Raw genomic sequence first — 26,749 nt, 5'->3', positions numbered from 1 at the left:
TGACCATATGAAAAGGAGGACAGGGCTCCTGTATCTTTAACAGTTGCACAGAAAAGGGAATTTCAGCAGGTACTGTTTGTATATATGGAGAACCTGGTGACATTCCCTCTTCATCACAACAGTTAAATAGGGTGACCATATGGAAAGGAGAACAGGGCTCCTGTATCTTTAACAGTTGCACAGAAAAGGGAATTTCAGCAGGTACTGTTTGTATATATGGAGAACCTGGTGACATTCCCTCTTCATCACAACAGTTAAAGGTGTAGGAGCTATACTAGAGTCACCAGATTTAAAAGAGGGCAGGGCACCTGCAGCTTTAACTGTTGTGATGAAGAGGGAATTTCACCAGGTCCTCCGTATATACAAATGACACCTGCTGAAATGCCCTTTTCTATGCAACTGTTAAAGATACAGGCGCCCCGTCCTCCTTTTCATATGGTCACCCAAAGTCACCTCAGGCGGCAGAGGCTGGGAAGTGTCCGGAAGGTGTTCAGGGAAAGGCCTGTGTGCCTTGCAGCCTGCCTGTGCCCCCTAAGTTCGCCTGCTGCCTTCAGATTTGGTGCAGAACGTTGTCCCAATGACAACGTGCTGGAGGAAGATTCTTCCGCCAGTCCAGTCAGCTTTTGTACATAGAATGGGAGAGGGCGCCATCTTGTCCATCGCCTCAAGCAGCAAAATGGCTCGTGCCGGCCCTGCCAGAAGTCCATGCCTCCTTCCCCTAGAGGCGACTTTAAATCCCATTGCCAAATTTATTACTATTGTTCTTGTCATTATTATTAACTTAAGGAACAGTGGCTTTGTCCACGGCCAGGAAATGAATCCGTGACATGTGTTTGGTGGAAGCCTGGAAAGGACAGGGGGATCTCTGGCCGAAGTTAGGCATGAAGTAACATCTGTTGCAACGGTGCAGAAACTCAGAACCTCCCAATCCAACCCTCCAGTGATCTTCAGAAAGCCACACCCACTTTTCCTGGCCCCACCCTCTTTCCCTCAACCGCCAATCAATTGGTGGTTTGACAGAAAAAAAAAGGCCTACTACACATAGCATGTATCATCCCAGCATGGCAAACTCAGAAATGCAGCCGTACTCACAAGAAAAGATGTTGGGAGGGGCTAACAGAACTAGCCAATGGTAGCTGGGTTATCTTCTAGAATGTATCTATTACTGTTTATTAATGCTTCCATGCACAGAAATGCTTCAGGGCGCAATCTTATGCATGTTTAGACAGAGAAAAGTCAAAGAACTCCCAGGATTCCCCAGCCAAGCTGGCTGGGGAATCCTGGGAGTTGTGTTACTTTTTTCTGTCTAAACATGCATTAGATTGGGCCCTGGAGCTAAAATATTATGGGATTTTTTGGGGGTGTGTGTGTCTCCCCCCCATCTCTGCAATACGCCCCCGAAAAGCTTCTCCCAAATGGAGTTTGGTCTTCGGCCCCAAACAGGTTTTGCCCTTATGGTCTGCTAGATCCATCCTCCTCATGCTGTCTCCCAGCCAACACATTTAACACCCATGCGCTGTGTCTGCTCGTTCACCGTGCTCCTTCTGCCTGTGCCCGGGAGCGTTAGTAAGAGAAGCATTTGCTGACGGCCCTGGGGAGGAACTCTACCTATTAAGAGGCCACGGGGGAGGTTTCAAAAGGGATCCCCCTCCCATTGCGGGGATGGGAGGTGGGCGCCTGATGGAGTCCCAGGATCTCTGGCTCGGCGGAATTATTAGCTGCCAGGCTGCGTCTCCGAAAGCCCGCTTCACAAACCCTGTTATCTTACTGGATTCACCCACATACAGGCAAAACAAACCATCCTTTTAAAAATGCACACGGGCAGATGCACGCTGTATGGCCACACGCCCACGCAAATCAGCCGAGGAACACCTGCAAGGAGCATCAAGGCGCTGTGGCTTTTTTGCCTTCTTATCCGTTGTGTTTTGCATTTGCAACGAAAACGCCTCCAGATGCCTCCGTTCCAGACCCTTCCAAATATCATCCTGTCCTCGTGCCACGACTCTCAATTCTGGGGGAAATATTTGAAAGGTTATGGAGACACACAAGCCATAATTATCGGGAGTGCAGGGTTGGGGTGGGGGAATGATTCAGTATGTATCTAGAACTTCCCACCTTTTTAGGGATGTCTACAAGGCATACCAGCTTTTTCTATTCTTTCCCTTTTAAAGAAAGAACAAGTTTCTAGACCTCATTGCTTCTCACAGAGAAAAGCCTAAAAATACAGACTATATCTGCTTCAGTCTTCACGCCTCTCCTGCATGGAGAACAGCACTCTGCTGTTTTTTTGCAGGAACGAATTCTTGTAAGCCCTGGCCAAGTTGGGCTCCTTCCTGTACGGCTAGTGTCCCAGTTAGAGCATGTGCGAAGTGGTGCAAAGGAATCTCCAAACTGAGCTTAGAGAGGGATTCCCTTTTGCATCATTTACCCTTTCGGGGCAGGGCCCAGAGAGGGGTACTCAACCCTCTGAGGGCCAGACTTTAAAGAAAAGTTTTTAAAATAGGTGTTATATTTACATTGTCATAATTATTTCAGTTGGCCTCTTTTACCACCTCCACCTTTTTTGATTTCTTTCATTTCATAGAATCATAGAATAGTAGAGTTGGAAGGGGCCTTTAAGGCCATCAAGTCCAACCCCCTGCTCGATGCAGGAATTTGTGAACTCCTTGAGGACAGAAAGCACATGAGAGCGCTCTAGTTTGAATCCAGAATGGGACAGGAGGGAGCATAGTAACGCGATGTTAAACTGGGGAGGAGGAAGAGAAGCAGGAGAAAATTCCACTGCTCAGGAAAATAGTTTGTGTTGGTGGTGAGACCCCGCTGTGGTCCCCAAATCCCGGGGCAGGGATTTTGTGTGTCCCCTCTTGTGGAGTTTCCAGAACAGCTTGGCACCTTTCGAATCCCGCCCCGTCAGGCGGATGACTAGCCGACGTGGCTGGGCCCGTTTTGGAAGAAAAGAGCAAGCGAGGAAAAACAGACAGACAGATGGTGTGCAAAATATTTATTCCTGTTTCTCTTCCTCCCCACCCCCGTAAACACGTTTCAGATCCAGGTAGTGCATTGAGTCCTCGCGAGCGCCATCACTCCCTTTTCCCCAGGACTTCCGGCTCTGGCATGCTCACCCTCTTGGCCAGTAGGCCTCCCCTCCCCAAAAGACAGGGAGGATCTCCGTTCGGAGAGAGGAGTGGCCACGCACCTTTCCGACAGCCTGCCGTGGCAACATCCCAGGGTGATTGATGGACTGCATGTCGAGGAGCTGAGCTCCCGTGGGTCCCGATGTGCACGATGGACTCAGAATTCTTCGTCCTTCCAAAATGACCCTCCCTCTCCACAGACACACATAACTGGGGCAGCTCTGTCTCAATCTGGGCAGAAGGGAGACAGCTTTGCTATCAGCAGCCTAGGAGCACTGCCTTCTCCAAAATGATGGCCTCCAGAAGTGTCGGGCTATAACTTCCAGAATCCCCCAGCCAGTAGGCTGGGGGATTCTGGGAGTTGTAGCCTGACATCTCTGCAGGCAGTGCAGGCTCCCAAGTTTTGGAGATCCCTTGGACAAGAAGCCCAATGAGTCTACCTTCTCACAGCAATGGTCACCATCTCCTCCTTCTCCTCTTTCTCCTCATTGCCACCACATGCTTGCTAGACACACAGAGACCCAGGGAGCAAGTAGGACGTGACATCTTCTGCTGCTCCTCCTCCTCACTGCCTCTGATGCCTGGGCCGGAGCGAGAGGCAGGTGAACAAGCAGACTGCAAAGTGTGGAGGAGCAGTCAGTCCCTGCTGGGGTGTGGGCCCTCGACAGGAGCCCAATCATGCCTACTCTTGACGCCGGCCCTGCCTGGAGGTTGGGGAAAAGGTGCCCTAGCAAGACCCAGCACTGCCAGGAGTCCTCACGGGAGGGATGAAGTTCTTCTAGGCCGAGGGTGGGTCATTTGCGGCCCTACAGTTCCCACCAGCCCTAGCCGACGGCGAGGGAGAACAGGAGTCACTGGCCAAAATGTCTGATCCAGGCCAAGGATGAGCTAACCAGAGAGAAGTTGGCCACCTCTTTCCAATTTATCTGGATGCCCAGGGAGCCTCGCTGCGTTTTTGAAATCCAGGACGTTCACGCTTACGAGGAAACGTAAACGATGGCCCCGAGTCGTACAAGACGGGCCACGCTTGAATGGAACTCCTCCACTACGCTCCCCCCCCACATTCCTAAGTGCATGGTGTCGCTTTAGAGCCAAGCCCTCTGTTAAGGGATCCGTTTGCGTGGCAAAATACACTTCTGAATCCCCACCTCTTCCGGACCATGAGTTGCAGGACAGAACTCGCTCCACGCAAAACCCTCTTGAGAATCCAGAAGCCAACTATCCCTGAACCAGGCCAAACTCTGCTCTAGAAAGCAGCTTCTGAAGCGCAAACACGCACAGGACTGATTGCTCAGTCACTGTTCCATCGGGAGCAAACAAGGGGCTTTTGATGGGCACCGTGGGGAGATTCCTACAGCGGCAAGGCAGTGGAAAGGAGAGGCAGGGAAAGTAAGCACCTGAACCTCGCGGATGTTGTGAAGATCTTTGGACCTGGAGTTTCATCTGGGATCCTGAGCAAACACAGGGAGCTGCCTTATACTGACTCAGACCGTAGGTCCAGCTAGCCCAGTAATGGACTCTATGCTGACTAGCAGCAGCAGGGTCTTTTTGAGCCTTCCCTGGAGGTGCCGGGATTTGAACCTGGGACCCTTTGCACCCATAGCATGTGCTCTGCTACGGCGCTAGGGAAAGATCATGTCTCTAAGATCAGGCGGCTTTCCTCCTTCCTTCCCTAGAGAGGGACCCCAACCAGGCCTCAACCCATGTCAGGGATTAGGGAGAAACACTTCCAGGTCAAAAGACACGGCCACCACCATCTCCTAGTTAGCTGCCTCCGGGAGTGCACAGAAACCGAGCCGACGTTGGGACATAAGGACCAAAGAGGTTTCAAAAAGACAACAAAAGTACCAAAGGAACACAAACCACAACCGTCCCAGCCTGAGGGGGCAAGGAATAACCTGAAGGCATCTGATGCAGCTCCTCAGTCACTGGACCTGCCCAGTGCTTGGACGGGAGACCCTCAGGGGTGGTTGGGAGACTGTGGTACAGAACTCTGAAAAGGACAGGAGAGGCCAAAGAGGTAGCAACCCACCCTCCCCGCAAAAATCATAACCCCCTCATGCCTACAAGGGAATAGCGGAGTACACACTTGCTAAGGATTTCTTTCTTTCTTTGTTTCAAAAAGGATCCGAGCACCCGTTCTGCAGGTGGGGGGGTGGGTGTCTGGCGTAGGGAGGATTCCAGGGAAAGGCGAGGCGCGGCAGTTCGTTCGCTCCCAGGTCACCGGCTGTCCCCGTTGCGTCCTGCCTCTCCGCAGGAGCCTTAGTCCGGGTCCGGGGTGTTTCGGGTTCTTTTGGCATCCGGCTGAAACGGCATCCGGGAGACGCTGCACGGGGCGTGGGGCTTCTGCGCCCGTCGTGCGCCAGGCCGGCCCGCCTCCCCCGCCCGCCCCCGCCCCCCCAGTGACGCCTGCAATTTTTGGCACTTCCAGGGTTGGCATTGCAGAGAACTGGGGCCGGGCGGGCGGCTAAGGGGGGGGCGGGATCTGAGCCCCCAGGAGGTCGTAGGCGAAGATGTTCCAGAAGACGGCGAAGACCAAGAAGGTGGCGTAGGAGAGGAGCACCACCCACCAGCCGCACTGGTCCTGGAGGTTCTCTTCGTAGCTGCGCAGAATAGTAAGGCCCATGCTGATGCCCACGATCGCCCCTGCCAGGTGGGCCATGAAGCTGGGCTGGGGGCCCGAGGAAGGCAAGGGCGGAGAGAAGCGTAGCCAAACGGCCCGGCCCACCTCAGAACTCACTGCAAGGGGAAAAGGCAGAGAAATGGTCTGAACCTCAAGCTTCTAGTCCTCTGGAGGATCCTCAGTCCACCCAGCCTCGGCGGCGACTGCTCCTTCCCTCTTTTTTTCTGGTGCTGCCAGGAACCCGTCCCGCCCCATCGGCCAGGTTTTCTTATGAAACGGAGCACGTGGGACGATCGAATAGCCAAGACCGGGGAACTGGGAACCACATCTTATGGCTGGTCAACTGACAGCAAAGGTAGCAAAGGAAGTTGAGACTGGAAGGAAGCCCAGTGGTGGTGGTGGTGGTACTGGGAGGAATGGCCTGATGGGGAGAGGTCCCAGTGGGGACTGGCGGAGACAGGTGAATGGCCAAGCACACACACACACACCCCGCATTTCCTCGGCCAATGTTGGACCCCTCCATCCACGTCATACTTTTTTTTTCCAGAACACACAAATGAAAGTATTTGTTGAGGCAGCTGGTGCCACATGATGTGGTGATAGCCACTGGATCAGGTGTGTGATTTATTTAATTAATTACTTTCTATTTATTTAATTATTTATTTCATTTGTATCCGGCCTATTTATCCTCTTGCAAGGTAACCCAAGGAGGCTTACATGAGCCTCCTCTTCTCCATTATATCCTCACGACGACCCTGCGAAGTAGGTTAGGCTGAGAGTCAGTGGCTGGCCCAAGGTCACCCAATGGGCTTCAGGGGAACCCGAACCAGAACACTTACACGGCTTGGGACCACCATACCTGACAGGACGCCTCTCCCGACATGAACATTTGAGAACTACAAGTTCAATCGCAGCTTTTAAAGCTCAACTAAAAACTTTTCTTTTTCCTAAAGCTTTTAAAACTTGATGTTGTGCAGACTTTATACTGTTAGTTTTACCCTACCCTGTGCCTGCTTACCCTACCCTGTGCCTGTTGGCATTCTCTTCCCCTCCTTATTGTTTTACTATGATTTTATTAGATTGTAAGCCTATGCGGCAGGGCCTTGCTATTTACTGTTTTACTCTGTACAGCACCATGTACACTGATGGTGCTATATAAATAAATAAATAAATAAATAATAATAATAATAATAATAATAATAATAATAATAATAATAACCTACCCGAACACTACGCTCAACATCTAAGGTCCTCTTCCAAGTGCCTACTGCAAGGGAAGCTTGGAGGATGGCAACAAGGGAGAGGGCCTTTTCGGTGGTGGCCCCTCAATTATGGAATGATCTCCCTGACGAGGCTCGCCCGAAAAGGCTCACCTGGCGCCAATATTGTTATCTTTTCAGCACCAGGTCAAGACTTTTCTCTTCTCCCAGGCAGTTAACAACAGATGCTGAGCTTTTAACTGACCCCGGAATAGTTTTAAATGGATATTGTTGTTTTTATGCTTTTGATGGTTTAAAATTTTTATATTTGTTTTTAATGTTCACTGTTTTTAATTGTTGTAAACCGCCCAGAGAGCTTTGGCTATGGGGTGGTATATTATTATTATTATTATTATTATTATTATTATTATTATTATTATTATTATTATTAATAATAATAATAATAATATCCCAGGTCTCAGTCCAACACCAGAACCATTGCACCAAACTGGCTCTTTTATCTTGCCTTTCTACCCCCAAAATGGCCCTCAATGCCACTGAAAAAGAGGATTGGACAAACCGGTGGGCGGATAAGCCTATTGCATGGCCAGGGCCGGCTTGAGGCTTCGGAGGGCCCATCGTCAAGACACCCTCAATGGCCCCCCTCCCTCGGTGAGCCTGCCTTCTCACGGCCATTGTCTCCGGCTGCTCGTGCTCCCCCTCCTCTTCCTCATCATGGCTCCCACTCGCTTGCCAGGCAGAGAGCCAGGGAGCAAGGAGGCCGCGGCACCTCCTGCTCCGTATTTTCACCATCACCTTCACCTGGGCCGGAGCAAAAGGCAGGCGAACAAGCAGGTTGCAAGGGTGAAGAGAAGAAGCAAGTCCAGGTGGCTTTTGTCAGCGGGCCCCTATTTAGATGCGGGCCCTTGGCAAATGCCCAACCATGCCTAGTCATGACGCCGGCCCCAATTGGGGAAAAATGAGAAACGGAACCGCAGGTGCCCACATCCTGCTGTGGGAAACCCAGGCCAGGCATCAACACCAGTGGTCCTGCCGGGGTGCTGGGTAAAGGGGCTGAAGGCGAGCCTGCCAGTCAGAGTAGCTAGTACTGGGCAAGTGAGACAGGTGAATTAGCAGGCTGCCAGGGTGAAGAGGAAGAATAACTCCAGCCACCACCCCCGGTCACTGCGGCCCTGCCGGGCTGTGAGCCCTTAGTAAGTTCTTCACTTAGAGGAAGCTTGCATGATGTGTCTCTGAGAAAGTTTGATCAAAGGCTATTCTGAGCCGCGCTTCGCAAGTCAAGGAGAAAAAAAGAAGAAGGAAGAAATATACTTACTGCACACCAGCGCCAATACCATACGGAGCAGCTTATACGGACAACGCATTCCTGCCCAGTTCTACAGATGGAGAGACAAGACAAGAGTTATTTTTTATCAAAGAGAGATTTGGCTGTTGGGCAGTATAGAAATGAATAGAAGTACAATAAATAAATAAAATGGATTACTGCAACGCGTTATACGTGGGGCTGCCTTTGAAAACGGTGAAGAAACTTCAACTGGTACAAAACAGGGCAGCATGGTTACTAACAGGGACTGGCCGATGAGACCACATCATGCCAGTCCTTCTACAACTTCATTGGCTGCCAGTCCAGGTCCGGGCCTGATTCAAAGTGCTGGTATTAACATTTAAAGCCCTAAATGGCTTGGAGCCAGGCTATCTGAAGGAACGCCTCCTCCCATATGTACCTGCCCGGACCCTAAGGTCATCCTCAGGGGTCCTTCTCTGCGAGCCCCTGCCAAAGGTAGTGAGGCAGGTGGCTGAGGGCCTTCTCTGCTGTGGCACCCCGGCGGTGGAATGAGCTCCCTAAGGAGGTTCGCTTGGCGCCTTACACTATATTCTTTTAGATGCCAGGTGAAGACCTTTTTATTCTCTCAGCCTTTTAACAGTCTATAAATTAATTTTAACTTTGCTGTTTTAAAATTGTATTTCTGCACTGCTGCTGATTTTATATTGTATTTTATATTATGGTTTTATACTGTTGTTTTATACTTTGAATGGTTTAAATTCCTTAGAGTTCTGGCTGAAACCTGGAGCGGATTCACTGCCCCACTGACACCGGAGCTTCTAGCCTCCACGGCTCCGCGCTGAGCGGTTCTCCTGCAGCTCTCACCATGACTACGTTGGCCAGGTGCGCCGAGCAGAGCGCATAGACTCCTCCTGAACCTCCAACCAGAGGCGCCCTCATGTCTGTGATGGAGACGGTCAGAGAACCTGCAAGATAGAAGTGGAGAGAAAGAGAGAGAGAGAGAGAGAGAGAGAGAGAGAGAGCAAACACAAGGGATTTTCATCTTCTCAGCAACTTAACACTTACATTTGAATGCTGCCGGGGCCATGCTGTTTGGATCACCCTCCATAGAAGAATTACAAGCGTAAGCCTCTTCCTCTGACATGCCCACACACCCTTGCCTGCCATGTCCCCAAGAGGGTCTCCGTTTCTTCTTGAAGGATGGCCTTCTTCTGTATGGACCACCCCACCCCACCCCACCCCATCCCTAAAATCCTCCTCGGAGGCCTTGCTCCAGGCATTTGCTCTTGCTGAAGGAAAAGAAAACAAGGAAACAGGAGAGGACCAAAGAACAGGGCCTTTTCACTCATGGCCCCTGCATTGTGGAACATGACTCCTAGAAGGCTGACAAAAAAAGAGGCCTCGCTCTTTAATTGTAGATTTTAGTCCTAAATTTTAACTAATTCTTTCTTGGGTTCTTTGTTTTATTTGAGGCTGCACTAACTTGTTTGCTGCTGAGTTCCTGCAAGGACCTATTTGGCCACAAGGCAGGGTAGAAGTGCATTCATCATTTTTTTAAAAAAATATTATTATGCCGTTTATATTCTAGCCTTTTCCTCTTGTAAGGAATCCAAGTCGGCTCACGTGGTCCTCCTCCTCCTCCTCCTTCTCTCCATTTTACCCTCACAACAACAACCCTGTGAGGTAGGGTAAGGCTTGAGAGTCAGCAACCTGTATCCCCCAGTGAGCTTCAAGGCCGAGTGGAGATTTGAACCCGGATCTCCCGAATCTCAGGCCAACACTCTAGCCACTACACCGCATTGCCTACGCACTGGCTAGATGTGCATAGAAATGTATGGCGATCCGAATGAAGGAGACTTTCTCTTTAGGCTGTGAGCTTCCCAGTGGGCATCCGGATGGCCACTGCAGGAAAAGAGGATGCTGGACTACTCCACCTTACTCCACCTGACAAGCTGCATTTGCCTGGGATGGTTTGGTAGCCCCCGAAGTGACTGCAATGCTGAAGCTAAGCAGGTTCGTCCTTGGGACAGTTTCTTGAATTGGAAGCCATTAGGAGCTCCGTGGAAGAGCCAAACCACACATTTGTCACGTTACAGGTTGGCGTTGCACGGATCTTCTCCCCAGCGCCCACAACTGCAAATAGCCCTCGTTAGAGCAAAGCCGCCGAGTCTCTTTGAGCCCAAGAGTCAAATTCTATTTCGGTGAAGCTATCAGAGGAGGGCGTAATTCCAGTGGTGGGCGGAGCTGAAGGCAGAGAGGGCAAAAGGGCGGTGTCAAAGGCAAAATGGGTCCTGACATTCTATATCCCTGTACTAGGGGGCCCCAATGAGGACTTGGAGTGGGGAGGGATGGGATGGTTCAATCTTTTCCTCCCAAACCTTGACCCTGACAAAAAAACGCCCCACTGAAGCTGATATTTAGCACGGGAAGGACACTCCCTTTGACATGAAATGGAAATTTCTCTCCTGTGCCAAACCGAAACTCTCCGGGCGGGAGGGATTTTTGCCAAGAGCACCACGCAGGGGTACACTGTTTACCCCCCCTCTCAACAAGCTACATTATTATTATTTATTTATTTATTTATTTATTTATTTATTTATTTATATAGCACCATCAGTGTACATGGTGCTGTACAGAGTAAAACAATAAAATAGCAAAACCCTGCCGCATAGGCTTACGTTCTAATAGAATCATAATAAAACAATAAGAAGGGGAAGAGAATGCACCAAACAGGCACAGGGTAGAGTAAAACTCACAGTATAAAAGTCAGATCAAAATCAAGTTTTAAAAGCTTTAGAAAAAAGAAACGTTTTTAGCTGAGCTTTAAAAGCTCAGTACAGTACCAATCCGAGGCTTTAGTGGCTACTATTTACAGGCTCCCCCCCCCCTGCTCCAACCCCCCCCCCCCCCAAGATTCATACAATGCCAAAATTTGCACTAAACCTCACCTGTGCTTTGTCCCAAAGAGCCAGGCTATAAATAATAAACCGGCCTGCCGCCACGCGAACGGTGAAATCTTCGCAAGCTAATTGCATGAGTCGTAATCGGTTATATCATCTGCATACATTTGCATCTGAATGACACCAATGTCAAAAGTGTGTGTGTGGGGGGGAATCTTTTATTTTTAAATGATGCACGCAAATGTCACCGTGGGCATAATCTCAGAGCAGGTCTTCCCTGCGAGGGAGGTGGCAGACTGCCTCATCTAAGAAAGAGCCTGCCCAACACAGATCTATAAAGCAACGTGGAGGAGCTACAGTTCAGTGGCTGAGAGCATCTCCTTTGCCTGCAGAAGATCCTAGGTTCTATCCCCACATAGGACAGGTAAAATGCCTGCCGGAAACCTTGGAGAACATTAGTATAACTACCTATGTTCCCATGTACTTAAAGGATAATTCATAGTTACTTTCTTTTTAAATTATCAGGCCTCACCGGCGGAAACACCAAGATTCTGAAGGGAAAGCTCAGAAATACCAATAGATCTATGGTGGCAGAAGTTAGAGGCGATTAGTCCGATGGAAAAACAGACAATCCAAAAATGGGGCAGGAAAGACAACACCTCTTTGCGATGTGTGGATGAAAATAAGGACAGACTGAAAGCCCTGACAACAACCATCATTTATGGAAAGGCAGGTGGGACAGAAAGAAATATAGAAACATGATGAGACCAGAGGTTTTTAAACTGATACAGGATGTACACTTTGCAACAGAGGCAGAACGTGGTACCCATCTGATCAGATGTTGGATATGTTACCGTTTGCATGTTTAAAATCAATATATTTGTTACGTTTATATACCGCCCCATAGCCGAAGCTCTCTGGGCGGTTTACAAAAGTTAAAAACATAAAAACAACAGTATAAAAACAACAGCATCCATTTAAAAACAACAGTTCTGGGGTCCGTTAAAAAACAAACTTCGCGTTGTTGAATGGTGTTAAATGCCTGGGAGAAGAGAAAAGTCTTGACCTGTTGGCGCCAGGCGAGCCTCATCGGGGAGATCTTTCTCCCCGATATAAAACATCAGAGGGCACCTTTTTAACCAACTTGTGGGGCAGGAAATCAATTGAATTATTAGTTAACTAAATGTTGCAGCCCTAATAAGAAATAAATATTAAGTGGGCGTATATAAGAACATCAGAAGAGCCCTGATGCTGGATCAGACCAAGGGTCCATCTAATTCAGCATTCTGTTCACACAATGGCCAGCCAGCTGTTGGCCAGGGACCCACAAGCAGGACCTGGGTCCAACAGCACCCCCCTGCCCATGTTCCCCAGCGACTGGTGTGCATAGGCTTGCTGCCCCTGATCCTGGAAAGATACTCTGGTCCTGGCAAGATGGTTATGCACAGTAATCAATTCAAAATGTTGATGCTGGGGTTAGTGGCAGATCCTGAATGGGCCTTAGAAAACCAGCCCAGATGCCAGCAAGTGAGGGACAGTAGATTTCTATTTTTGTTCTCTTTCTCTCTCTGCTTTGCTGAGACAGCAGCTACCAAGAGGAGAGACACGATTTGACGAGAAAATATTTGCTCTCCATCTCTTTCTCTCTCTCTGCCTCTCCAAAAACATTGATGGGTGAGTAATCCCAGCAGCTGCTCTAATTGCCGAGGGGGGTTGGCAAAAAATAAAATAAAATAAAAATACCCTCGCCAGCAAGCGTTCTCCAAAGCACCATCCTATTTTGAAGCTGCCCCTTCCCCCAGCAGTCCTGGCTTGGGACCACGTGGGACTCCACCACGGTCACACTGAGCTCTCCAGCAGAGAGAGCAGAAAGCTTCTGGGTGAGGAGGGTGTATGTGTGTAGGCAGCATAGATTTCGAAGGGAGGGGGCAAAAGGAAAGCAGGGATTTAGAAGCCCCCAAAGATCTGGTCGCAGTTCAGAGAGGGCTCTTGATGGCGGAGGAAATGGACCAAAATAAAAATGAAATTGACAAGACCGGTAATGTTTAATAGGCACCATAAAAAGGCACGTGAGTTTATAAAACGCCTGCATCTCTCTTTCTCTTCTCTCCCTCTCTCTTAATGACACAGACTCTTGGTTTGGAGAAAGGCGCAGCAGGGGAATGCTCAGATCACCTGGGGGCATCCCTGGCTAACCACACAAGGGGCAGCAGCGGGGGGGGGGGAGGAATGAATGCATTTGCCAGGGCTAAACAGTTCCGCCCACCCCCAATCCAACAGCGACAGGGTGTCCAAGAAAAATGAATGCCATCGTGTGTGTGTGTCCTTCTTGCAATCTATTTTTATGATACCATTCCCTTTATTAAAAAAAATAATAATTCTGCAATGACCTTGCAGGTCATCTTGAGTTTTTAAAGGAAAGGTGCCTGATAAATACAAAGGCGTAAAGGAACAACATTTTGCCCCTGGTGTGCAAGGGTGGCCTTCCTGCCATGTGCACACACAGATGATCCAAACCGTTGGTTTTTGACCGTGTCCACCATCGTTTAAAACATCGCCTTTGACCCTCTCTCTGCAGCTATAGCTGTTAAAATGGTCTAATCTTTGTTCTTGCGGAAGCCCAGAATGGAGAAGGTACATTTGTCATGCAAATGAGCCTTCTGGCCAAAGCAGGGGTTTACATTTGTAGACTAAGGGCTCATCTACACCAAGCAGGATATTCCACTATGAAAGAAGTATATAAAAGGCAGGAGCCACACGACGGCTTTACAGAGGTATTGAAGTGCACTGCAGGATCTACGCTACTGTTTTATAGCGGAAGTGCACTGACAACTGCTGGGGCCCATGACACATCTACACCAAGCAGGATATATACCGCTTTCATAGTGGAATATCCTGCTTGGTGTAGATGAGCCCTCTGACTGAAGAGATCCAAGTTCAAGTCCTCACTCAGCCTTAAAGCTCACTGGGTGACTTTGAACAAGTCATTAAGTCTCAGCCGAACCTACCTCACAGGGCTGTTGTGAGGGTAAAACGGAGAGGAGGAGAAGGATCATGTGCCCTGCCTTGGGCTCCTTAGATGAAAAGATGAAATATAAATGTAAGTAAGTAAGAAAGAAAGAAAGAAAGAAAGAAAGAAAGAAAGAAAGAAAGAAGAGTGTTTCACTGAACACGAGGCTGCCATCAAAAACGGCATCCCCGTGTTGAGTTCTCTTCATTCCGGCGATGGCTAGACCAGGCCTATATCCCTGGATCGTCCCGGGACCATCCCTGTGCAGCCAAATGACACACAGAGGATCCCAGGAGCAGGCAGGGATGACCCCTCTATTTGCCTGGATAATCCTTAGGTCTAGCTAAGGCCTACATCTCCCTAACATGTGGGCACACTTACCTATAGGTTGATGTCATTAACCTAAGTGCTTCCCAGCCCCTCCCAATTCATACATGGGCTGTCACTGGCAGAGACAATGACACACACAGCATGATGGCATCGCAACTTAACACACCAAATGTTGCAGGGCAAGAATTTGACAAGGGGATGCCATTTTTGGCAGAAGTCCCGCATAGAGTGTAATACGTTCTTCAGGGGAAAGGGCATGCTTTGCATGCAAAAGGTCTTAGACTGAATTCCCAGCATCCTCCCATTAAGGAGAGCTCAGCCAGCAAGGCTGAGGAAGGCCAGGCTCAGTCTGGGACCTCGGAGACCTACTAACAGAGTAAACAAGATTGAGCTAGGTACACCCATGAGGGCAGATAGCAGGGGAGATGGAGAAGTGGGATTTTCAGCAGGAAAGCGATGTGGGGTCCTGTTACAAACTGGAAGCACATTCCAGAACTCTAAAGGAGCGATCCAAGATGCATTATACCATGGATAGCTCCTCTAGAGTTTTTACTGCAATCCAGAGCAGATTCACTGCCCCACTGACATCGGAGCCACCAGCCTCCACTGGCTGTTTTAAATAACGTAAAAACGCAGAGTTTAGTCCTGATTCAGCATAAAGGCAGCTTCCAATGTTCTTGACACATTCATCCAGACTTAAGAGGTGGAAGGAAATTTGCAAACATCGCAGAGGTTCCGGAGTAGGTATTTACAAGGACAACAGAAGGGCCAATCGTTATTCTGGATTAAGTTAGCCCAGAGTGAGAATATGTAAAAAATCCTGGAGCTGCTTCATGTGCTCCCCATTGGGCACTATAATGCACCACTAAAAGAGGTGTCTTTGGAAGAATCCCTAGCCAAGGCAGGTGTTCGTGTTCTCTCTCTCTCTCTCTCTCTCTCTCTCTCTCTCTCTCTCTCTCTCTCTCACACACACACACACACACACACACACACACACACACACACACACACCTTTTCTATATGAGGCATTCTTGTACACTCAGCATTCCTTATTGTTGTCTAAGGGTTCTTTAGACAATGTCGTGACCCACCCGTTTCGCTTCTGTTTTTAAACAGCACTTTTGCGAGTTCTTTTAGAGCAGCTGAAATGCAGTATTGTTTGTGAAAGCAATAGAAAACACTATTTCCACATGTGTAAATGTGCTCTTCTGCTATACCACAGTGCCACCTAGAGGTTATGTAGCAGGAAAGCAGGAAAAGAAACACGCTTCATGTAGATCATGGCTCTCGAGTCTGCAACGAAGCCAAAAGTAGATACCGCCTTGTGTCGAAAAGCTCTGTCAGCAGACTTCGAGGAACGGAGGACCAGTTTGGAAAAGGCACTCTGCAAGTCTGCCTTTGCTCCTTGGAGAAATGTAATAAGCTGTTTAAACAATGGAGGCTGGAGAGCGGCAAAAGTCACCTTGGTTCGAGAGGCTTGTCCACTCACCTGCCAGAACTCCTGCGAGGTAGAGAAAGCTGATGCGAAGGACGCCATGGACCATCTCTAGGGGCACCCCGATCATAAGCTGCAGGAGGGCATTGAATCCCAGCTGTTCTAACCTAGGAAGACACAAAGAAGGTGGGAGCACTGGTGCCATGGAGGCGTCAGGTTTCCCGGTCCCTCAAGGCCAGCACACGTTCTGGCAAACTGACACAGGACACCCAAATCACTGTGACGTCTTTATTGCAGGAAATCCCAGGGCAAACGCTGAACGGTGACACACTTCAGAAATCATACAGCTGATGGTCCGTAGCTCTAGGCTCCAAGAAATCCCAGAACAGTCGAAAGCTAATCACTACTACCGCGACGAGATCCCCATCAATGCGGTTTCCCCGTTGCCACCTCCGCGGTTCTGAACACAAGGGCAGGGTCAATCCGTACACGGGTTCCAAACCCGGACAAGGAATGGGGATGATTCCTGACCCCTTGGCATTAAAGGAAGGGCGAGAACTCATGACCTCCAGAAATTTGGGAGGATCCCATTTACCGCTCCTCCAGCAAAAGCTTCTGAAGTTCTCAGGACAGCAAACCTCGGCTCTGTTTTAAATTGCTGTCTAATTCTGCAGGTGCATTTGCACCAAAACGTGTTCCCTGCTATTTCCAGGACCAAGAAGAGACTCACACCTGGAGTAATTATGCGTCAGCGTGCTGGTTTTCCCCACACGCACTCTCTCCCGCCCCAAAGCCCCACCTGTGTGCACATTGCAGGAATGCAAAACCTACTCCAAATTTGGATGATTTGGATCATCCTTTTCTTTGGATGAGAAAGCAAATTCCTAGGCCTTGTAACTGTAAAAGAGAAGTCCAGAAGCATGGGGCCGGTCGGTGGTGATGGCAGGCCCAAACCCAGATTGGGTGAATTATAATTGAGTTTCTCTCAAGAAAAATAGACAGGGGCATAAGGCCACGAAAACAAAAATGGGAACAGGGAAGAAAGGGCAAAATAAGTTTTACTCTAGGTCAGCCTTCCTCAACCTGGGGCGCTCCAGATATGTTGGACTGCATCTCCCAGAATGCCCCAGCCAGCTGGGGCATTCTGGGAGTTGTAGTCCAACACATCTGGAGCGCCCCAGGTTGAAGAAGGCTGCTCTAGGTGGAGCAAAGCTGTGGCATTCCATATTTAACTGAAATTATACCCTGGAAGATTGGAACAAGGATTAACTACTACAATTACAACTACCAGCTATTATTATTATTATCATCATCATCATCATCATCATCATCTCTCTTTTCTCGCTTGTGGCGGTTTTGCTACATGGACATGACTAGGGTGACCCTATGGAAAGGAGGACAGGGCTCCTGTATCTTTAACAGTTGCAAAGACAAGGGAATTTCAGCAGGTGTCATTTGTATATATGAGGAACCTGGTGAAATTCCCTCTTCATCACAACAGTGAAAGCTGCAGGAGCTATACTAGAGTGACCAGATTTAAAAGAGGGCAGGACACATGCTGCATTAACTGTTCTGGCTTTCGTGCGGTTTCCCCCTCAGGGACGGAATGCCTCTCCCAAGTCTGAGTGACTTGCTGTTGCCCTTTCACCTTTGGTCCAGCCCCCTTGCCTTCGGCTCCTCCCACCACCGGAACACGGTCCTGGAGAGCTTTTCCGAAACGGAATTCAGCCCTCGGGCTGGAAGCGGTTCTGCAGCCTTGCTGTGTTTTAAGCAACGAAGGGAGAAAGAGTGGGAGAGGCAAGGCGGGCACTTACCCCACGTGCATGAACATGTACGTGAAGAACCTCCAGGCCCGGGCTCGGTGTCCAGGATGGTAGACGAGGGGGCTCTTCATGTACTCCGGATGGTACGTCTGCAGCACCCACTTGTTCAGCCGGGCCCCATAGCAAAGGAAAACAATGATCTAAAAGAACAGGGCGAGAAGGTGGTTTAGGATGGTTCATGCTCAAAGAACCTCGTGTGATCCCGAGTGATCTTCTCTGCTTTCTCCTCAGTTGTGTAACTTGTTTGTGCCTCTGTAAACCCTATGGAGTAGATGGTTTAGTCCCCAGGGTAGGGGCTAGAGAAGAAACAGCTAAAAGAAAGGGAACCAGTTCTGCTGAAAGCTGAATATTAGAAGATTTTCTGTTTAATTATAAGCTCTTATCACCTTGTATAAGGTAAATTGAACTGTTAATTGTGTACAGTAGCATTTCAAGGGGGTGGGGAAGCATTATTATTTTTTGCATTTTTGATATTTGTACTAAATACGATGGCAAGAGCAACGGGCAGCTCCAAGTGAAATCTTAAAAACCTAAATGGCTGTTGAGTAAGTGTTTCATCGATGGGGGTCGAGGTCCCTCAGTGCTTTACCCTCACCCTTGCCCCTCCCTTTGACTAGACATAGCTGAAAGAAGCATTGCAACCATTTCGGAAGAAATCTGCATAAATTATACCGATTGCAGAATTTAGCTTTTGGGATTGCAGAATTATATCTCTGCATCGGGTAAGCACGGATAGACCAAAATCTGACGATAATCCCTCCACTTGCAGAACCAGGTTCCTGGATTATATTTCCTTCCCTTCTGGCGTTTCTAGCCTTCGTGGTTATTAAGGGAACAGCTGGAAATACCTGAAAGCACTTTTGGGGGGAGGGAGGAACAAAACAGCCAGGCCCTGTATTTTAAAGTTAATCACCACCACCCGTTCTCTTTCTCCCAGAACAGTGCTGCCAACATTGGTGCTGGGGGGGAGGGGATAACAGCAGACCACCTCTCCACACACCTGGGTCAGGGTAACAACCGCCATGAAGACCGGTGGGGGGCAGGCACGGTGCTGGTAGAAGTACCACCTCCGGTCCATCTCGCAGGGCAGGATCTCATACGCCACGTAGCGCACGAAGCGCTTGTAGAAGCCCAGGCCCGTCTCGTCCAGGAGCCCATCGCGGGGCAGGGCCCTCTGCCCGTTGGCGATGGCCCGCTTGAAGCTGCTTGACCGCTTACTGCTGATCTGCAAAGAGAGGCCGTGAAACACGACGCGGTTGGGAACGGGACCCCCAGAGAGGCCTCCGAGGAGGACGCAGAGCGCGGAACAGCCGCTCCGGAAGCTCCCGCCCCAAAGAAGAACATAAGAGGAGCCCTGCTGGATCAGGTCAAGAGTCCAACTAGTCCAGCATTCTGTTCACACAGTGGGCAACCAACCAGCTGCCCATGGGAAACCCACAAGCACGACCACGAGTGGAACAGCACCCTCCTGCCCATGTTCCCCAGCAACTGGTGTATATAGGCAGACCGCCTCTGATACTAGAGGTAGTGCATAGCCATCAGGACTAGTAGCCATTGAAAGCCTTCTCCTTCATGGATTTGTCCAACTCCCTTTTGAAGCCATCCAACCTGGTAGGCAAATCTACCAGATGGGGACTGTGAAGAAGAGGAGAAGATGTTACCAATCTCTGGAGCTGGCAGTTTGACCCTTTGGGGTAAGGTCGCCAGAAAGCAGGTGGTTTACTGAGGCCAATTTCCGTTTTGTTGAGAAGTTCTCGGTGGGTGGAGCCTGAAAGCAAAATACCTGCACATGGGAGCTAAAACCTCTTACTGCCAGTAACAAAGCCTTAACAACCTATTCTAATAGGCATTTCAACCTATTAGAATGGGGAGGAATGGGAGAAACATTCAACGACGGTGAACAACCAATGGTTGAGGGATGGGGCGGAGCCAGGGGAAGCCCAGAGGGCTGAGTTGGGAGTTCAAGGGGGCCAGATTTGACCCACGGGATTGACGGTCCACACCCCTGCCTTAAAGTTCTCTTTTGCATAAGCCACAAAGAAAGAAGGTTGAAGCGGCTAAAAGGCCAACGCGATATATGATGGCTAGGGGTATTGGAGAAATCCATTTGAGGGGTGGAGTTTGACGGATTTTCCTTGGTTCACGCCCCCTCCCAAAACTACGTTCCGATTCCTGCTGCAGCGCCTAACTTGATCTGCAGTGAGTCAGGCCAGTTCGTGGATTTTCCGGGCATTTGGCACTTTTATTTTGCAGGTTCTGAAATTTGCGCAAATGACAACCGAATTTTGCGCAAATGACAGAATTTGGGCAATTTGCCAAAAATGTGGGCAAATTGCAGAGCCTGTAGGAGGGGGAAAAAAGTGTGTGTGTGGGGTGGGGAGTTCCTGGAACTCAGGGAAAAGCTACAGCTCAGCTCGCAAACACAAATCGAGTCATACATTCTGTGGAACTCCACAGAGTGAAAAAAAGGAAAAGGTTTTCCCAGCGATGGACATCCTTAATGAGGGGAAAAGATTTTCCCAGCGATGGACATCCTTAATGATGGGAAAAGCAAGCAGACTTTAGGCTTATAGGATCTCCTTGGCTTTTCACTAGAATCCAAAGGTCCACCCATCACAGCCAGGTGTAAAACCGCTGTTTGAGAAGGCAGGTACAGCACTAGAGAACCAGGCGTCTCTAAGTCAGGGATGCTGAATGCAAGCCTGGACATCCATCCTGCCTGGGGTCCACTCTGGGCCTCTTGGTGGTGTGTGTGTGTCCAGAGCTGGCCATAGCCCACCTCCTGCCCCCACTATCATTCCTCTGACCACTAATTGCTTGGTGATTTCCTGGCCTTAGGTTCTCTGCACATGCTCAGCACCAGAAATGGAGCTTGCACACAAATCTTTTCACCCACGCATCTGCTCCTATTCACTCCCCCACCACAAGTTTTTCAGAATTTCACAGCCCAATTTAGGGGGGGGGGAGACCTTTTTGTTATTGCTCTTATTAAATGACTGGAGGCTGGTGACTCTGATGACAGTAGGGTGGTGAATCGGCTCCAGGTATCAGTCAGAACCAATCAGAGCTCTAAAGGAGCTCTCCAAGGGGCAAAGCAAAACACTTCGGATAGCGCCTTTAGAGTTCTGACTAGTTCTGTCTGAATTCCGGAGGATTCACCGCCTCACTGCCTTCGGAGCCACCAGCCTTCACTGTTGGAAACCCTTGCTGATCTCCTGCAAGTCCCCTAGAAGTCTCCCACTAGATCCCTGACTACCTTCTGCTCACCCCTATGTTACGGCACAAGTTTTCGGACGGGACGAGAGTCCACTTCATCAGATGCATGAAGGGTTCTCAGTGGGCAGGTGTAGACGCGCAACGGTGTAAGGGAAGGGGAAAGACCCTGTAAAACAGTGGGGGTCAAAGGGCAATGCAAAAAGTACCGTCAATTAAAGCTTAAATGCATGCAGCCGGAGAGCAGCAGCCATTCACAATAGCGGTAATTGGAGAAGGCGAAATGAGTTAATTGGAGGCTGTTCAATAGCACCACGCTGCCACGACTCCATACTGGGTAGCTTGTAATGTCTGGAGCAGCAAAGCTACAAGCTCTATTCGGACTCAAAGAGGGAGAATTACAGATGGGCTCAGTTGGACTTCTAAGACCATCGCTTAACTAGCCAAAAACCGAGGTCTCCTGTCGTCTCGTCTGCAAGAGCATATCCATCTTAATTTTGAACAGGGAGGGGACTAGGATGGGGGTGTGGAAAAGATGGACCCTACACGTTGAGATCTAGCAACTTGAGTTTTCAAGCTGCCTGAAACGTCTCTCACATCTCATCCCACACTATTGCCCCGCTCGTGCTCTTCGCTCCTCTGATGCCATGTTTCTCACCTGCCCAAGGGTCTCTACTTCCCTTGCTCGGCTTCGTTCATTTTCTTCGGCTGCCCCTTACGCCTGGAACGCTCTTCCAGAACATTTGAGAACTACAAGTTCAATCGCAGCTTTTAAAGCTCAGCTAAAAACTTTTCTTTTTCCTAAAGCTTTTAAAACTTGATTTTGTTCTGACTTTTATACTGCCTGTTTGGTGCATTCTCTTCCCCTCCTTATTGTTTTATTATGATTTTATTAGAATGTAAGCCTATGCAGCCGGATTTTGCTATTTTATTGTTTTACTCTGTACAGCACCATGTACATTGATGGTGCTATATAAATAAATAAATAAATAAATAAATAAATAATAATAATAATAACAACAACATGTTCAAGAAGCAATTCTTGCTGTCTACAGGGAGCTGTCCCTGGTCCTGCAGTGCCCAACTTTGATCTGTAAACCTGCACCCTGCTTTCTGCCGCTCATTCATTCTCTTTTACAGGTCTGGTTATTCCCTCCAGACTACAAGCGTCCTGTTTCAGGCAGAAACAGGAACGGGGAAATTCTGGTCTTGGTGACATGCCTTTTTATCCTGCCTGCCCTCCAACGAGTTCAGGGTGGCATTGCCCCTCTCATTTTATTCTCAAAACAACCCTATGAGGTAGGACACGCTGCCTGTCCTGAGGCCGGCTTCGTGGCTGAGTCAGGATTTGAATACAACCTCCCTAGTTTAAATCCAACCTGCTAGCCACAGCACTACACTGACTTAGGCCTAATCTACACCAAGCAGGATATTTCACTAAGAAAGGGGTCTGAAAGCGGTATATAAAACGCGGAAGCCACACCAAGCAGGATATAGCACTATGAAAGCGGTAGATGGTCTGTGCCAATGGGCCCCAACCATTGCCAGTGCACTTCAATACCGCTATAAAGCAGTAGTGTGACTCCTGCCTTTTATATACCGCTTTCATAGTGCAATATCCTGCTTGGTGTAGATGAGGCCTTAGTCTAACATGGGCTTAATCGCCCCTCCTTTTACTGCTTTGTCTTTGGAGTAACTCGCAAGATGATGGTAGTGGTGATGGTCCCAAAGAAGAAGAGATATGAAGTAGATTAAAAGACCGCTTTCATCAGATGGAACTTGATCAGGGGAAGAGTCATGCAAGCTTCCAGGTTTCAGAGAATCTTTCATCAGGCAGGATAGAAAACAAGCAAGGTTTCAGACAGGGGAAGGAACCAGTGAGGCCTTCACTAGACCTACCGACTATCTCGCAATGGAGGAGGGAAAATCTCGTGTTGTGTTTAACGTGAGACCCCTCCTCGGTTTACACGCACGTGTGACAATCTCAGAAGGGGAGGCGTTGCGCCCGCCATTTTTTTTAATTTTTAAAGGGGCAGCAGCACACGAACGCTCAGCCCGGGACTGCAGAAAAACCGGGGCCAAAGTAGTGGGCGAGATCCCTCTACTGATCAGGGAGATCCCTCCCTGATCCCGGGATCTCTGTTCACCCCAGGATAAAGCCTCGCCTAGCTAAGGCCTGAGAATACCTATGCACATGTGAACACACCAGGTTATGACATTATCTCAGATGCCCTACCATTGCATGGGCATGTGTGTGTGTGTGTGACTTCAGCGTCCCTGCTAATCAAAACATCTCGGCCTGTTGACCCTGCAAGCCCTGGTTCCGCTCCATCATGGCTGGCTGGCTGGCTCCTGTGTGAACAGAATGCTGGACTAGGCCGGCCTTTGGCTTGATTAAGCAAGGCTCTCCTTACGGTTTTATGACCTCAGCTCTCGCCCAGGGCTTCCCCGAGAGCTTGCCTCCTTCTCAAGGGCGAGATGGATCAGCCCTTTTTCCCAGGATCAGTGATGTTTCTCGGTGAGCGGCAAAAAAGGCCTCCCTTTGGGGGGGGGGGAGGATTGCTGCATTCGGGAATTGGAGTGCAAGGCACGCGGCATGGACAGGGCCGGCCTCCTGACGTCTCCTCCGTGCTGGGCCATTCCAGCACTCCGCTGAGCCAATTAGGGAGAAATTATTGAGCATTAAGCATTCAGAGACGAATAGCCAGCCGAGCCTTAATGCTTTTAAGAAGGGGCTGGGTGGGTGGGGGGGGGCGAAGGAAAGGAAAATAAACTCGTTGCCCTTTTAATTAGACTACCCCCCCTTTCCCACCTCCCATCTGGAAGCCCTGTGGGGGGTGTTGCACGTATAGCCCCAATTTTCCTCCCTGGATCGGTCCTGGACCAGTATGGACTGTGAGATCCAGCCAGAAGGGATATTTTAGGATTGGGAAAAGTGCAGAAAACAGCCATTAACATGATCAAGGGGTTGGAGCAACTCCCCTAGGAGGAAAGCTTACAACGTCCGGGATGGTTTAGCTTTGAAACAAGGCAAGTAAAGGGGACACATGATAGAGGTGTACACACACAATAGAGGTGTACAAAATCATGCATGGTGTGGAGAAAGTGGTTTTCCTCCCTCTCTCATCCTACGAGGACCCAGTGGATGCACCCCTTGATGCTGATTGAGGGGAGGAGATTCAGAAAAGATAAATAGACAGGCCGTGGCTCAGTGGTTAGAGCCCCTGATTTGCATGCAGAAGGCCCCAGGTTCAGTTTCTGGCATCTCCAGATACAGCTGGAAATATTCTTGCTTGAAACCCTGGAGGGCTGCTGCCAGTCAGTGCAGGCAATATTGGGCTAGATGGAACCTTTAGCCTTTCTTCCAAGGGTAGGTGCACTGCGCTCAGTCTACTGCCCTGGGAGAAATGCTCAGTTGGGAATCTGTGTGAAAGGCAGCCTCCGGTATCTGATCCTGAAAGGTATCTTATCAACTGGGCTCCACAGTTCCAGAAGGATGCAGACAAGCTGGAGCGTGTTCAGAGGAGGGCAACGAGGATGATCAGGGGTCTGGAAACAAAGCCCTATGAAGAGAGACTGAAAGAACTGGGCATGTTTAGCCTGGAGAAGAGACGATTGAGGGGAGACATGATAGCACTCTTCAAGGACTTGAAAGGTTGTCACAAAGGTGAGGGCCAGGATCTCTTCTCCATCTTCCCAGAGTGCAGGACACGGAATAACAGGTTCAAGTTAAAGGAAGCCAGATTCCGGCTGGACATCAGGAAAAACTTCCTGACTGTTAGAGCAGTACAACAATGGAATCAGTTACCTAGGGAGGTTGTGGGCTCTCCCACACTAGAGGCCTTCAAGAGGCAGCTGGACGACCATCTGTCAGGGATGCTTTCAGGTGGATTCCTGCATCGAGCAGGGGGTTGGACTCGATGGCCTTGTAGGCCCCTTCCAACTCTGCTGTTCTATGATTCTACGAACTTGCCAATCAGGATAAATATATTCCGTGCTGGCTGCAGGATTTACAGAGCCTTGGGCAAGACGTCTTCAAAGGGCCCCCTCCCTTGCTGAGTCCACCTTCTCCCTGCCATTGTCACCAGCTGCTGTTCCTCCTCCTCCTCCTCCTCCTCCTCCTCCTCATTGCTCCCACTTGCTTGCTTGACAGGTGGAGAGAAAGTGATCAAATAAACAGCGGCATCTTCTGCCCCTCCTGCTCACCAAAACCATTGATTCTCCTGATTCAAGCAAGAGTCAGGAGAACAAGGAGGTTGCAAGGAGGAAGAGGAGGAGCAACTCCAGGGCACTCCTGCCAGGGGGCCCTGCTGGGGTGTGGGCCCTCGGCAGATGCCCAGTCATGCCTACCCACGATACGGCCCTTCCTATGATTCATAGAATCATAGAATCATAGAATACCAGAGTTGGAAGGGGCCTACAAGGCCATCGAGTCCAACCCCCTGCTCAATGCAGGAATCCACCCTAAAGCATCCCTGACAGATGGTTGTCCAGCTGCCTCTTAAAGGCCTCTAGTGTGGGAGAGCCCACAACGTCCCTAGGGAACTGATTCCATTGTCGTACTGCTCTAACAATCAGGAAGTTTTTCCTGATGTCCAGCTGGAATCCGGCTTCCTTTAACTTGAGCCCGTTATTCTGTGTCCTGCACTCTGGGAGGACCGAGAAGAGATCCTGGCCCTCCTCTGCGTGACAACCATTTAAGTATTTGAAGAGTGCTATTATGTCTCCCCTCAGTCTTCTCTTCTCCAGGCTAAACATGCCCAGTTCTTTCAGTCTCTCCTCACAGGTTTTTGTTTCTAGACCTCTGATCATCCTGGTTGCCCTCTTCTGAACGCGCTCCAGCTTGTCTGCGTCCTTCTTGAATTGTGGAGCTCAGAACTGGACGCAATACTCTAGATGAGGCCTAACCAGGGCCGTTATTTGCAACAACGGCCCAGAAAAGAAGGTGCAAACACATTCATTTGTGTTGCTCTGCTCAAGACGACCATCTGGTCTACGAATCGAAAACTGAATTCTGAATTGTAAGCCTGGACTCTATTTTCTTTTCCCACCCCACCCTGAATCCCTTTTACGATTTCTCGTCTCTCCTCCCACCCCCCGTTGGATGTTTCTTAAATCCATAGGGCCAGGAAAACAACATCAGTTCAGCAAAGGTGGTCTGAATCAACAGAAAGCGGAAAAGACCGCACAATCCGTGTGTCAACAGGGCTACAGCCACAGTCTGGCTGCCAGTACTCACGCCACTGACCAGATCTACCAGCTCCTGGTAGCAGATCTGTCCCTCATCGTTGCTCTGTGCCAATGCCACCAACATCTCCAGTTTTGCAGGGTCCAGAGGCAGTTCATGGCTGTGTACCAGGCTGGCAAAGGTCTCCACGCCAATGAAACCGGTGTTTTCGGGATCAAGCTGCCAAAGAAGGCGAGAATGAGGACAGGCCCCAAACGTGCTGAAGCCAATTTGGTTAGAGTCAAGAGTTGCGATCCACCCTGGAAAAGCTGTGCTTATTCTGTACAAGCACAGAGTTTGGCACTGGGTAAAGAATTCGGAACCTTGAACATTTGTAAATATAAAATACTAAGTTCCTAGCCCACATGGTTGTAAAGATCAGTTTGCTTTCAAGCCTGTAACGGGTGAACGTCTGGAACCCAGATTTGGTGGCTAAGCAGGGTTTCCATCAAGCAGCATGAATGAAATATCCCTTGTGACCCCTTGCTGGTCCCTGAGAGTAACAGAATCAATTATTTGGGGGAAGAGAGAATGCAAGAGGGAAGGCAC

At 49.4% G+C, this 26,749-nt stretch overlaps 1 protein-coding gene across 2 annotated transcripts; it reads right to left on the bottom strand.

Annotated features, from left to right (window-relative positions):
- Positions 1–5,601: 5,601 nt before the first annotated feature.
- Positions 5,602–26,323, bottom strand: RHBDL1 (rhomboid like 1). Of its 2 annotated transcripts, none has more exons than XM_063143167.1 (7): positions 26,213–26,323; positions 18,761–18,985; positions 17,752–17,900; positions 15,992–16,104; positions 9,127–9,227; positions 8,293–8,353; positions 5,602–5,873 (listed from the first exon to the last, which is right to left on the bottom strand). In XM_063143167.1, the coding sequence occupies exons 1-7, from the start codon at positions 26,285–26,287 to the stop codon at positions 5,602–5,604; spliced, it is 996 nt and encodes a 331-aa protein (XP_062999237.1). In that variant the 5' UTR covers positions 26,288–26,323. The 2 variants fall into 2 exon arrangements, with proteins under 2 accessions (XP_062999237.1, XP_062999239.1); XM_063143169.1 differs by having other exon boundaries at positions 26,222–26,323.
- Between the last annotated feature and the right edge of the window lie 426 nt (positions 26,324–26,749).

The sequence above is a fragment of the Elgaria multicarinata genome, chromosome 17 (genome assembly GCF_023053635.1).
Source record: "Elgaria multicarinata webbii isolate HBS135686 ecotype San Diego chromosome 17, rElgMul1.1.pri, whole genome shotgun sequence".
Taxonomy (NCBI): Eukaryota; Metazoa; Chordata; class Lepidosauria; order Squamata; family Anguidae; genus Elgaria; species Elgaria multicarinata.
Note: the sequence above shows the minus strand (reverse complement) of the source record. Positions and strands in the feature narration are given on the sequence as shown.